Genomic DNA, 14,018 nt, shown 5'->3' on the forward strand with positions numbered 1-14,018 from the left:
GACCAGCCTGGCCAACATGGCAAAACCCTGTCTCTACTAAAAGTACAAAACTTAGCCTGGTGTGGTGGTGTGCCTGAAATCCCAGCTACTCAGGAGGCTGAGGAAGGAGAATCGCTTGAACCCGGGAGGCAGAGGTTGCAGTGAGCCGAGGTCATGCCACTGCCCTCCAGCCTGGGTAACACAGTAAGACTCTGTCTCAAAAAAAAAAAAACAAAACTAAAAAAACAAAAAACTGTCGCAAGGTTGTGGAAGAAGACAGGCTCCATGTGGCCTGAGTGTGTCAGAGACACTACTGGGCTGATATGTAAAGAGTGAGTTGGGGGTGGCCCGTCAGAGGCCTAGCAGGACACAAATGGCCCCATCTAACAGGAACGTCTGAAGAGCACTTAATGAAGGAGCAACTTACACAGGCCCAGGCAGAGAGTAGGAATTCACAAGGGAGGAGGAGTGTGGTACCTTGGGCCAGCCGCAGTGCGTGTCAGGGCTGGCCATTGATGGCTGCCCCTCATCAGCTCCACAGGGAGGGAATTCAAGGAGTAAGTGCTCTGATCAAATTCCCTCAGTCAAACCCACCCTGTAGTCAGAGGCCCAGGAGCTTGAGAATGTGTCCACACGGGTGGAGAAGAAGTCAGTGTGGCAGCAGAGATGGGAGGAGGCCACAGCAGGATATCAGGAAGTAGTCTGATTCTAGATGGATTCAGACAGAAGAGCTGAATCAATGGATCAGACAACATGGGAAACCTAGAGGACATAATACTAAGTGAAATAGCCAGTCACAAAAGACAAATACTGAATGATTCCACTTAGATGAGGTATGACGAGTAGCAGTCTGGCAGCGCTAGCCCAATCAGACCCCATTTCTTTGGCCCAGGACCTGTGCGGTGTGAAGGAAAGGGAAAAGTCAAGGTCAATCCACAGACAGTCATTCATCCTGCTTCTGTTCTGATTCTCTAATGTTGTGAATCAGGTGAGAAAGTTTGCACCTCTATCACCTTCAACAACTGCATTTAACTTTTCATATATATATATATGTGAGTGACGTAGAACAGTTGTATATATATGAGTATATATGAATAATGTAGAACAGAGTTCCCTCCTGAGGCACTGTTGACATTTGGGACCAAATAATTCTCTGTTGTGGGAATGTCGTGTGTGCACTGCAGGACTTTCAGCAATATCTCTGGTCTCTACCCACTAGATACCAGTAGCCTTCCTCTAGCTGTGATGACCAAAGATGTTTCCAGATATTGCCAGATGCCTCCTTGGGGACAGACCCCCACCCCCATTGAGAACTATTGCCATGAGTCTCCCTCCCCAGGCAACTCTCAGGAATGTTGGGTGCATTTCCTTTCCATCTTCTGTGTACTTTCTTTATACACAAACAGACACACACTCACAGAAACGTATGCAAATGTGGTTCTGCTTTTTTTTGCTTCTCGTGTACTCATAAACTCTTTGACTGCGTGATTTCTAATGCCTACACAGGATTCTCGGGGTGCGGGGGGGCGGGCACAGCTTTTACACTAACTCCTTAATATTTGGCTTTATCCAAACAGACATTCTAATTATAATTTTTCATGATTAGAAGTATCAGGAGTGGTTGGCTTTAAGTCTACCAGGTCTAGCTATGGGGATATTCATGTCCTAGGTTGCTGGGGTGAGTTTGCAGTAGGTATGTGCCCACAGCTTATGGATGTCCCCAGCAGCCCACTGAGTCTCCCAACAGCAGGTAGCCACACACTCCTCTTCCTCTGGCCTATAGAACACTACTCCAAGGGCTCCCAGCCAATTCCCCTTCACATGGGGCAAGGGGTCCTGGGTGGCTCCAAAGGCTGCAGAAGGTCTTCCCTGGCCAAGCCCCCCACCACTCCTGATTCCTCCATTTGTCATGGAACCCGTGAGCACCATCTGTGCCCCCATGCCAATGCTTGAGGTATGACTAGGTGAAGGGCTGAACACAGCTGAGGTCCATAGCCACCTTCCTGGCAGCCCTGTGGAGCCCTACTGGTCTTGCAAATAGGCTGGCACTGCTCCAGGATCCCCACCAGACAGTTTACACACCTGGAGTCACCATGTAGGCGTTGTAGAGCCTGACCTCTCTGAGCCCCACCATCTGTCCCTTGTGGGTTCGTGAGGCAGGAGGTAGTTAAGTGGCGAGTGGATCATCATCATTGGTTGTGGCAGGGAGACAGCCCCTGGGGGCAGAGACCCTGGGTGACACAGGCAGAGCACATCCTCCAGGCCACCATACAATAGTGACAGATGGCACCTGGGATCAGGTCTGCCTTCCAACTTTGCACTTCTTGGGACAGCAGGTGTCCCCAGAGGGTAGTAGTTGTTTTCCCATCTCCAGCTGTCAACAGGCTTTGCCAAGCCCCCACTACATGCAGGGCCCATGGAAGGCTACAGGTAGGGATGCAAGCCACCTCACCCCAAGCTTTTGCTTCCTGTGTGAAGAGAAAGGGAGCCTGGGGAGTTCCAAGAGCTATGACAGTCAGCCCAATGTGTGCTGTAGTGAAACGATTGCTGGCAGAGTAGTGCGAGTTAGTGGGCAGGGGCTGGCATTGAAGTTTAGCCTCGAGGGCATGGACTGTTGCTTAGCTGGCCCCAGGGAGCATAATGCTGGCACCGTGGCCTTGGGCAGGACCCAAGCAGCCCTACTCATGCCCCGTGGCTGTTGCCCTCCTCCCTCAACCTGACATACCCTTCCTTCCCATTTTATGAAAGGTCAGACTGCTCAGCTTCCTTTCATTCTTCCTGTGGGCAACTGTTGCACCCTTTCTGTGAGCTTCAAACTAGACTTGTCCTAGAGGAGCCATCAGTGAAGTCAGACTGTGTCCCTGCCCTTATAGGGCTGATAGAGAAGTGGGGGCAGACAGCAGACCCATCTGCAAGTCGATGGAAAGGCTATTTAAGGTGGCCATAGGGCTGTGGGAACAGTATTCCAGGGGAGCATCGGGGGAAAGGTGAGGTGGCACCAGGTAGAGATACCTGCAGGGACCAAGGTGGGAACAAGTGTGGCTGGAGGGCTGTTCACAAAGAGTTGGGGGGTGTGGGGGAGATGAGCCAGCAGGTAGGCAGGTAGACTGAGGCATGGAGCTGACTCTTGCCCTGAGGCAGGTGCAGCCCAAAGGCCTTCAGGCAGAGGAGTTAGACATCCCTCTGCCTTCTGCTGTGAAGCAGGGATTGTCCAGATAGTGGGCAAGGGAGGACATAAGGTGCCTGTATGCTTCTGCGATTCTTTGCCCTACTTCTCTTCAGGACCTTACAGCCCTCCATCTGCCTTCTGTCACAAGAGGTCTATATGCACAAGCCTCAGGGCCCATGCAGCCAAGGAAAATGTGCTGTTATCTGGCAAGTGGCTCCATGGGCCTCCTCCCATTCTCAGAGGTGCCTATGAGCCAGCAGTGTGACAGGTTGCATGAGGCCTGAGAGAGGGCTGGCCATGATGGCTGGCTCAGTGTACAGCACACAGCACATGCCCAGGCAGATTTGTAAAGTGACTTGCCCACCTATAGTGGATAGGTCAGGGGGCAAGGGAAGAGCCCAGGCCTCAGAGTCCTTGTAGCCTGGACCAGAGTCCAGGGATGGCTCTGCCACTTCCTGGCTCTGGGACCTTGGGCAAGCTCTTGAATTTCTCTGAGCCTCTATTTCCTCATTGGTAATTCTGTGAGGTGAGGGGTTATGGCACTGTGCTCAACCCAGGAGGCATCATGTTGCCTTACCTCACCTCACCACGAAGCTACAGGGCAGGTTCTATGCTGCAGGTGCACCGTGCAAGTCAGATCCCCTTCCCCCTTGCAGAGGTTCAGCAAGGGCCCAACACAGTCTCTGCCCCCTCCCCCACCCCACCAGCCTGGCACCCATGATTCCCCAGACAGGTCTCAGCCCTCCCTGTCAGCACCTATCTGGGGCCTCAGGCATGAATCAGCTAAGGGCCCCCATAAGCTGTCTGGACACTTTGTGCCTTAGCATTGTTCAGCTCGCTTTCTCTGGTGGGCCTGGGAGACAGCTGGAGAAACACACTGTCCACCAGTACACAGTAGCCAGGTCTGCAGGAAGCTAATTTATAATCCAGGTTGGGTTTGACAGGCTAGTGTTTTCTGCACCCTTTGCCCCAGAAACCTCTCCCACTGCCTTCTCCCTTTCTGCTCCAATCTGGGGGACAAACTGGCTTGGTTCAGGTGGAGTGGTGGAAAACAAACCAGAGAGGAATGTACATTCCCGTCCCATGGCCACAGGGCCTGCAAAAAGGCAGCTGGGCAGGGAAGCAGAGTCTATGTGACTCTATCCTGGCCTCTGCGCTTTCTCTTGTGTCCCCAGCCAGAAGGAAGTCTTTGTTGAGGCTTTACTTTCTTGGTATTCTTAGGAAAATGATGGCTACTGGAGATGCTTCTTCAAGTCAGGGTCTCACATCTCCTCCCGCCGGCCTCAAGTGCTGCCACTTAAAGAGGTCTTCTGGACACTTTTCCAAGTTCCTGAGGAGCCCCAGAAGCAGCTTTGGGGTCATGACTCTTGGGTAACTTTTCTCAGGCCAGGCCTGTGCCCTGGGTCATGGAGTCACAGCTGGAGGAGTGGTCTGCCACAGCATTGAGGCCAGGGCCATAGAGGAGAGCAAGGGTATGCACAGGCTCAGTCCCCTAGGCAGCCTACCTCTGCTCTGGGCCCTGCAGCCCATGGTCTTAGCACTTACTCCCTGCCTCATAGCCCCCTGGCTCCCCACTGGCCTTATGGGCAGCCACATCTGATCCCCTCCAGCTCCTTGGCTAGGCCCTGACTGTCCCAGGTGTCTGGGCACTTGCTTCAGTGAGTCCCTTACCCCCGTAATAGCCTTGTGCAAACCACAGCCTAGGTATCACCTTCTCCCAGAGCCTCCCTGACCTTCTCAGACTGGGTAAAAGGTAGGTCTCCTTTGCAGCCCACCTCCATGGTCAGGTGTGCTCAACTGTGGTATTAGAAGTGCAGGTGACAGACCAGGCACGGTGGCTCGCACCTGTAATTCTAACACTTTGGGAGGCCAAGGCAGGCAGATCACTTGATGTCAGGAGTTCGAGACCAGCCTGGGCAACATGGTGAAACCCCATCTCTACTAAAAATACAAAAATTAGCCAGGCATGGTGGCAGGCACCTGTAGTCCCAGCTACTCAGGAGACTGAAGCAGGAGAATCACTTGAATCACTTGGAGGTTTCAGTGAGCTGAGAGCACACCACTATACTCCACCCTGGGTTACAGAGTGACACTCTGTCTCCAAAAAAAAAAAAAAACACAGTGTCCCACATCACCTTCTTGAGTCCAGCTATGGCTGATTAGACCAGGATGGACACCTGCCTGGGCTGAGCCTCTCAGATCTCCTTTGGGAAATACTTTGAACCAAGTGTCACAGTGGGTCATGGCTGAGCACTGATGCAGGTTGTGAGCCCCTTTCTTGGGCTTCCTGAGACCTGAGTCTTCCTCTTAGAGCCCTGCTCTACTCACTAATCTTTGAGCTAATCTTTGGTTTTATTCCTTTTAATGAAGCATACCTGAAGCCCCACCCCTTTCTCCCCACCCTGTACTCAGTTTCTCTGCAGCTGACCCTCCCTCCTTGGACCTGCTGTGGAGCAGGGGCATGTGGCCTGGGATAGGGTGGGGTGGAGTACAGAGGTGGGAAGCATTATGTGAGAACTTGGAACCGGCCTCAAGAGGCTTCTGAATGAGTGGCCTGGGAAGCAGGCTTTCCAAAGCATGGCTGCTAGGCATTGCTGGGGACATTTTTTTGTTTGTTTTGCTTTGTTATTTTTTTTGTTTTTTGAGACGGAGTCTCACTCTGTCACCCAGGCTGGAGTGCAGTGGCATAATCTCGGCTCACTGCAACCTCTGCCTCCCAGGTTCAAGTGATTCTCCTGCCTCGGCCTCTTGAGTAGCTGGGATTAGAGGCGTGCGCCACCACACCAGGCTAATTCTCATATTTTTAGTAGAGATGGGGTTTCTCCATGTTGGTCAGGCTGGTCTCGAACTCCCGATCTCAGGTGATCCACCCGCCTCGGCCTCCCAAAGTGCTGGGATTACAGGCATGAGCCACCGCGCCCAGCTGCTGGGGACACTTGAAAGTAAACTACAGGTTGTTCCTCCTAGGGTGCTAGAGCTCAGAAGTTGAAGGTCAGGACTGGGTATTTTACTGTTTTCTGTGAGTGTGAGCAAAGTGGCCTCTGTTCTCAGTTGGGAGCCTGCCTCCAGGGTCTGAGGACCCTTTCACTGCCCAGGTTGTTCCCTCCTCTGCCTGTCTCTCCTTCCCCTCAGGGAGGGGCAGGCAGGGGGTCCCTCAGCAGACGGGAAGCTCACAGTGAATGGACCGTCCTACACACAGCCACAGGGCCCTCCCTGCCCAGTGTTCGGGAGCAGCCCTCAGTCCCTACAGCAGCCCGGTGGGGGCAGAAGGGTAGCCCTCATAGGAGCAGAAGCTTAGAGGCAGGCTAGCATGGGCCCCACAGCCAGCGAGTCAGGGAGCTGGAGTTGCACTTTTGCCTCATGATGATTAGGGGAACAGTTCAGTATGCTTAGCCTGGCCAGCAGTGGGCAAAATGGGACCAGGTGGGACAAGTTTGCAGGCCAAGAAGTGAGAGGGCTTTCAGAGCAGCTGGAGTGCAAGGTGATGAAGGCCTGCTCCCTTGTGCTGGGAAAGGCGAACAAGGGACATGAGCGGGAGGGGAGGACAGATTTGCCGGGACGGTGGGTGCTGTGGAAAGGGTAGAGGGTCTGGCATTGTGCAGTCCCAGGTGCCAAGCCCAGCTCTGCCCATTGCCAGCCCTTTTCCTGTAGGACAGAATGGTCCTGAGGTAGAGTGAGATGGCCAGTGCAAGGTGCTTGGCTGCTGTGGTGAAGACCAGAGAGGGAGGAGTGGCTGGCCAGGCAGCTGGTGGGAAGGCCTGCTCTCTGGGCCAGTGAGAGGGCCCCAGAGAAGACAGAGGCAGCCAGGCCCACACCCACCCTCTTACCCTACACCATTCTCCCCTGGGCCTGTATTCCAACAAGAGGCTCTTTGCCCAGAGATCACCGACCTAAGCACTGTGGCCAGAGCCCGGCCCTCCGAGCCTAAAGCAGCTGTACCACTGGCCTTGAATAAGGAATGCTACTGATTCCTGACAAATAAGTCAGGGCTGCTATTTGGTCTTGTGGGGGCCCCCTGACAGAAGGCGGGTACTGGGTACATGTGGCAAGTCTGTAGGGTTGGTCAGGCCAGGGGTCTGTCAGTCTCCACCTTGAGCAGTCAAAGACTACACTCCTAAACCAGTGGTGCTGGGCCAGAGATCAGTTCTGAAAATGCATCCCACAGCCTGATGATCAAAGCCCATGGCCAGAGCAGCCTGGCGCTGTGGAATCGATGTCTGCAGGAACTGCTGCTCATCGTGGTTTGCCATGCAGCCAGGAAGGAGGGGACCGCCTGCCTTCCCTGTGGGCGCCCTGAGCAGCCCACACACTCACTTCCAACCTACTTCTTGTTTCCCCAGAACCTCCAGTGGGCCCGCGACGTGTTGCTAGGCAGCAGTATCCCATGGCAACAACTGCAGCACATGCCGGCACAGGGGCTCTTCTGCGAGAGGAACAAGACCAATTTCTTCAACGTGAGTACTTTGCCTTGTTGATTTCCAAGGCTGTTTGTTGCCACTGCTTTTCACTGAAGGCGCATGCATTGACCCCCTAAGTGGGTGTTCCCAGGGCCTCAGCTTTGCGGCATCCTCAGAGGGCAGGCAGGGTGGTGCAGTCAAGAGTGAGCCAGACTCTGGTGTGGGGCTGTGATTGCTGAGCGACTTCTGGCAAGTCACTGCCCCCTCCTGTGGGGAGAGGCATGGATGAGCTTGGTATGTTCTCCAAAGCCCCAGGTATTCTGGGGCCACACAGGCAGTGATGACAGGGGCACAGGCCCAGGTTCCTCCACCTGCTGGAGCAGCTCCTCCTGTGGTCTCAAGCACGTAGGAGATTCTGACTGCTTAAAAAACAAGTGTGGGCTGGGCGCGGTGGCTCACGCCTGTAGTCCCAGCACTTTGGGAGGCCGAGGTGGGCAGATCATCTGAGGTCAGGAGTTCGAGACCAGCCTGGCCAACATGGTGAAAACCTGTCTCTACAAAAATACAAAAACTAGCTGGGCGTGGTGGCAGGCACCTGTAATCCCAGCTACTCAGGAGGCTGAGGCAGAATTGCTTGAACCCAGGAGGTGGAGGTTGCAGTGAGCCGAGATGGCGCCATTGCACTCCAGCCGGGGAGACAGAGTGAGACTCCCTCTTAAAAAAAAAAGAGTGTGACCAATATTGGGCTTTTAGTGCACTTCAGCCCTGATATTCCGTGTGAGGTGGAGACTTACTCCTTGAGCAGGGCAGGGCCAATTACCTAGGCCTGCCTGCCTCTCATCCCAAAGGCCTACATATGCTCCTCTTGATACCCCACCTGGATCTACCCTCCCCCATTTCCTCTGTCCTGCATGGAGGCAGCTGGCCCCTCACTCCCCTCTACCTCCAAGTCCTTACCTATCCACCGCCCCTACCAGCATGGCCAGCTCCCAGCTAGGTAACTTTGGCAGGTCATACATCCCCTCTGAGCTTTGGTTTCTTCTGTATTTTCCTTGATTCCCTCTTACTCATGGAGAAACTGAAGGGCAGAGTTGGCCTGAACAGGAGCTGAGGAGAGCAGGTTTCAGGTCTGGAGGGGTGTAACAGGCCAATTCTTAGGGTATGTGGGCAGGCAGGTCCCCACTGAGAGCCAGCCAGCTGGTGGGAGTGTCTGTTTTTTTTTTGAGACAGAGTCTTGCTCTGTCGCCCAGGCTTGAGTTCAGTGGCGTAATCTTGGATCACTGCAACCTCCACCTCCTAGGTTCAAGCAATTCTGCTTCAGCCTCACAAGTAGCTGGGACTATGGCTCCACACCACCATGCCCAGCTAATTTTTGTATTTTTTTTTTTTTTTTTTTAGTAGAGACAGGGTTTCACCATGTTGGCCAGGCTGGTCTCGAACTCCTGGCCTCAAGTGATCCGCCCTCCTTGGCCTCCCAAAGTGCTGGGATTACAGGCGTGAGCCACTGTGCCCAGCCTCCCATCCCTTATTGATGGACACTTAGGTTAGTTCCAGTATTTTTTACTACAAACAATACATCTCACACACACACACACACACACACACACATACAGACAGACAGAAAGGCTCAGTGCTTCAACTATGAAGCACTGCCTTGACTGACATTATGTTAACTTCTATGCAAAAGTTCATGTCCTTCATGTTCATTTTCTAGTGGATTATTGGTCCTTTTCCTATTGATTAATAAGAACTCTTTATATATCAATGAAATGAGTCCTTTGTCAGCGTTTTGAAAATCTGTTTTTCTGCAGTTGATAGACTAGAGTTAGAGCTAGACAAGTTGCTTAATTTCCCTGTCCTGGGTTCCTCACCTTGAAAGTGGGCTTCTGTTACCTGGCTTGAAGAGTAACCGTAGGAATCAAGTTAGATACTGGGGTAATATTTCTAACACAGGATCTAGTACATGGCAGGTACTTAAGAAGATAGTTTCCCTCCCTCCCTCTCTTCCTCTCTCCTTTTGGTGCTTTGCCTTTAAAGCCTATGCAGTGATATTAGAAGGGAGGACCCAACCTCCATGTCTTCCTCACAGGGGAAGACCTCAGCCTTTCTAATGATAAAGCTAGGGAGGCTGGCCCCTCAGATGCCTGCCCCGCAGAGCACATCCAAGTTGGCAGCCACATGCTCCAGGCCCCTTTCCCATTGGGCTCACTCCCTGCACCTCCTCCTTAGTTTCTGGGACCTTCCAAAATGAGTCTTGCAGAAAAGCAGTCTGAGGTTGTGTGCCTGTGGGAGAGAAGGCTGGTACAGCCTCATGTAGGCCTGGCACATAGGCAATGCCATCCCTGCACCTGGAAGCCCCTGAAGATCAGGGCCACCCCAGCCCAGACTGGGTGTTTTGGTGGTTTTGCCGCTTCCAGGACAGTTGTTCGTTCCTCCATGCTTCCCAGTGACCTGCTGCTTTTACCATCGTTTGGGGCCTCTGTCCTCCTCTGCTTTCTTACCTCTTCTCTTTAGAGATAGGTTTGGGCTACTTGTGCTCCTTGAGCTGTGCCAAGTGTCCAGTATGACAAGAAATGCTGGGCAGTTCCTGAACACTTTCAGCACATGAGTCTGGGGAAACTACATACTAACGTGTTTATGAAGGAGCATTTAGGGCAGCCCTTGGCTGACTCTACTGGGATGGGGCCATGTCTCTGGTAGATAGCCTTTAGGTTGGGATGAGCAGACTGGCTCACCTCCCTTCTAGCCTGCACTGGGGTTTACTGCTTAGTCTAGTGGGAAGCAAAGGCAGCAGGTGGGTGCTGGCCCTTGAGAGGAGGTTGAGGCTGGGGACATCAGCACCCTAATCCCTATCCCTCTCAACCCACTGTCCTGGGCCATCCACACTACCCAGCCTTTGTGTTGCTCAGCCTCTCATCCTTAGAGCTTGGGTGGGGGGCACTTCTGTTATTTTTTAATGATAATTTTTGAAAATTGTGAGAGTCGTAGTTTAGGAAAAATTCAAACCCCTTTTCCTTTGTTCTCACACCAACACAACAGTCAACACAGACAGAAGACTTCTGTGACCAAATGGGGAGCAGATTTAAGAGACAGCATCACGCTGTGTCACCTAGGCCCTTCGGGGCCCTGCCTCAGCCTGCCAGATAGCTGGGACTACAGACATGTACCACCATGCCCAGCCAATTTTTAAATTTTTTATAGAGACGGAGTCTTGCTATATTGCCCAGGCTCAATTTCAACACCTGGAGATGGTGTCAGATTCCACAGGTTGAGGGCTCAGTCCTCAAAACATCCCCCACATCAGTCACCAGTCACAAGTCTGGGCCTCCGAAATGTCTGACTGGCTTCAAGTTGATGTTCCTACAACCCCCTCTTTGGGTTTAATGTGCCGAAGTGGCTCACAGAACTCAGAGAAACACATTTCCCGGTTTATTATAAGGGATGTTATAGGAGGATACAGGGAAGGCTGTATCCTCCTGTAATTGTTTCTCTCTAGGCATACCACCCACCAGGAGCTTCCCTGTATTTAGTTATCTGGAAGCTCAGGAACCTGTCCTCTTTGGCCTTTTATGGAGACTTCACAGGCATGATTGAAACATGGACAACTATGTCAAAGTGTTACCGGACAAAAAGATTATGATCTAAACCCAACAAGGCCTGTCTGTTCAGATTCTTCTTGCCCTCTCTGCAGCATTCCTTCCTCCAGGATGTGGGGCAGGACTCTTATCTGGAATGAAGGTCTTATGGCCCACAAACAAATTAGAGTCCTGTCTTGGGCAAGTGGAAAGAAGGGCAGGAGAAGGTCAAAAAAAGAGAGATTCTGTTTACAGTAACAAGGGCTATGGGAGTTAGGAGCCAGGAACCATGGATGAACAAACATATATATCTCCGTCATATATATCATAATATCACAGTCATATAGGACCACATTTTCACTGCCAACAGTTCAGACACATAGAGTCCACATACCTTTGTTTGCCCATCCCCAGGCACTGTGCCCTTCTCAGAGGTGCTTCTGTGATCAGCCGATCAGCCAAGCTGTTATCTTTTTTTTTTTTTTTTTTTTTTTTTTGAGACAGAGTCTTGCTCTGTCACCCAGGCTGGAGTGCAGTGGCGCGATCTCGGCTCACTGCAAGCTCCACCTCCCGGGTTCACGCCATTCTCCTGCCTCAGCCTCTCCGAGTAGCTGGGACTACAGGCGCCCGCCACCACGCCCGGCTAATTTTTTTGTATTTTTAGTAGAGACGGGGTTTCACTGTGGTCTCCATCTCCTGACCTCGTGATCTGCCCGCCTTGGCCTCCCAAAGTGCTGGGATTACAGGCTCACACTGCGCCCAGCCAAGCTGTTATCTTTTTCTGGGTCTGTGTGTACAAAAACAGATGTGTCATGCGGCTTTTTAAAAAGTGCGTGGGTGGCTGGGTGCAGTTGCTCATGCCTGTAATCCCAGCACTTTGGGAGGCAGAGGTGGGTGGATCACCTGAGGTCAGAAGTTCGAGACCAGCCTGGCGAAACCCGTCAAAAATTAGCCGGGTGTGGTGGTGCATGCCTGTAGTCCCAGCTAGTCAGGAGGCTGAGGCAGGAGAATCCCTTCAACTCGGGAGGCGGAGGTTGTAGTGAGCTGAGATTGCACCACTGCGCTCCAGCCTGGGCGACAGAGCAAGACTCCATGTCAAAAAAAAAAAAAAAAACAAAGTGTGCGTGTGCGCTTTTTAGCAACTTTGCTTTTTCCATGACACCAAGTCTTGGAGAAGTTTCCATGTGAGAAGGTCAAGTCGTTTTGCTCTCTGCAGCTGCTGCCCAGTCTCCTTGGGTGGACACATGTATGGGCCCAGTGTCTGCTCTCACAGTCTCCTGGTTTGTGCGTCTTTGTGCTGTTGCTGTGTTCCTAAGTCCCCTGGCCTGGCCCAGAGGAGGTGCCGACATGAATATTTGTGGATTAATTTCATTCATCCCTTTCTCCTCAGCAGTTGGTCTCCAAGCTCATTCTCCTGGATCAGCCAGTGCTGGATGTTGTAGGAGTCAGGGAGAGCCTTGGCCCTGGCCACAGGATGCTCAAGGCTGACGGTAGAGCACTGCCTGCATGTCTCCATGCGGGGCCTTCATAAGATGCTACAGGGCATGTAGGAGGGACAGGGAGCTGGGCTCTCCCATGCGGGGTGGGGTGCTGCTCAGCCAGAAAGAGGGCAGGAGAGGAAGGCTAGGATTAGAGGCATCCTCGGGGGAACTCCTTAGGCTGGGCTGCTGACAGAACCTTCCTGGGGAGTTTAAGGGACCAGAGAATGGGATGGGTGCTAAGGATCGAGTGAGTGGGACCTTAGGTTCCTATGTCAGCTTTGCTGACAGGAACTCCTTGCAAATGGGAACTGCCCCATGGCTGGCTGGCCCCCCACAGCAGCACAGATGGACGTGTGGCAGGGCTCAGCACTGTGGTTGAACATGAGGAGGAGTGAACATGGCATGTCTTGGGTCCCACTGTTCCACACACTGTCCTTCCCTGGGCGGAGGGGATCAGGAAAGCAGGCACAAGCTAGGTGGTAGGTGCTGCTGGGGTGGCTACCCACACCATGGAGGCTGAGAGTTTGTGTCTGGGTGCCCAGAAGCTTCTGGGGCTTCCCCCGCAGGCATACACACCTCTGGGCAGGCAAGCCTGCATGGGCCAGAGCCAGGCTGCTTTGTCCAGGGTGAACTTCTCTCCCTGTCTTGTAGTTGATTCAGAAACGTTCCCATAGTAACCAAGCCAGACAGAGATGGTTCTCCTTCCCCAAAATGTTTGCTTATTTTAGCAGGCAGGGTTTTTTCTTGTTTCAACCCAGTTTCCAGCCTCTGAAAGAAGCAAAGGGAGCTCAGGGCCAGGCTGGTACTGCCTCCTGCTCCTGAGGCTGTGTGGGGCAGGCAGCAGTGGTGGCCTGAGTGTGAGAGTAGAAGGGAGGTGCCGGCCTACTGTGGCCTCCCTGAGTGTGGTGTCTCCCCTAAAGCTGCTCCTGCCGCTGCTCAGGTGGACAGCCCCCAGGCCCCAAGATCACTGAGAAAAGCACAGATTTTGGGCACAGGCAGGCACAGCTCCCAGCCACTCTACCCCTTACTCAGCCTGGGCTACCCGTAAGCAGAGTGGTCCCGACAGGTGGATGAAAGCTATCATCACTCACTTGGCATGCCACACAAATCACCCTTAGGTCTGGAGAGGGGCCTGCATGGAGGCCTTGGGGCTTATCTGTGGATCCTAGAGGCCAGTGCTAGGATGTGACTGAAGCAGGGAGCAGGAGGAGCTCCAACTCACACCTGGCTGGGGCCTCCATAAGCTCAAGGCCCTGCCCTGGCTTGAATGGAGCAGCCTGAGATGTGGATGGTGGCCTTAGCCATCACACCCACCACACAGGCCTCTTTCTGTGAGGCCTGGCCCAGTCGTTGGTGCCTGTGGATAGTGGTCAAACTTCCTCTTCTTGGTCACTGCTGCATAGAACTCCACTGTCTG

General features: G+C 53.0%; 1 protein-coding gene across 3 annotated transcripts in view; it reads left to right on the top strand.

The window, feature by feature from the left end:
- Positions 1-14,018, top strand: part of CABIN1 (calcineurin binding protein 1) — a 160,912-nt gene that overhangs the window by 109,659 nt on the left and 37,235 nt on the right. For all 3 annotated transcript variants that reach the window (XM_030815976.1, XM_030815975.1, XM_030815977.1), the window contains exon 29: positions 7,489-7,602. In XM_030815976.1, coding sequence (XP_030671836.1) covers positions 7,489-7,602 — 114 coding nt within the window. The remainder of the gene's footprint in view (positions 1-7,488; positions 7,603-14,018) is intronic.

The sequence above is a fragment of the Nomascus leucogenys genome, chromosome 7b (genome assembly GCF_006542625.1).
Source record: "Nomascus leucogenys isolate Asia chromosome 7b, Asia_NLE_v1, whole genome shotgun sequence".
In the NCBI taxonomy this organism is placed as follows: domain Eukaryota; kingdom Metazoa; phylum Chordata; class Mammalia; order Primates; family Hylobatidae; genus Nomascus; species Nomascus leucogenys.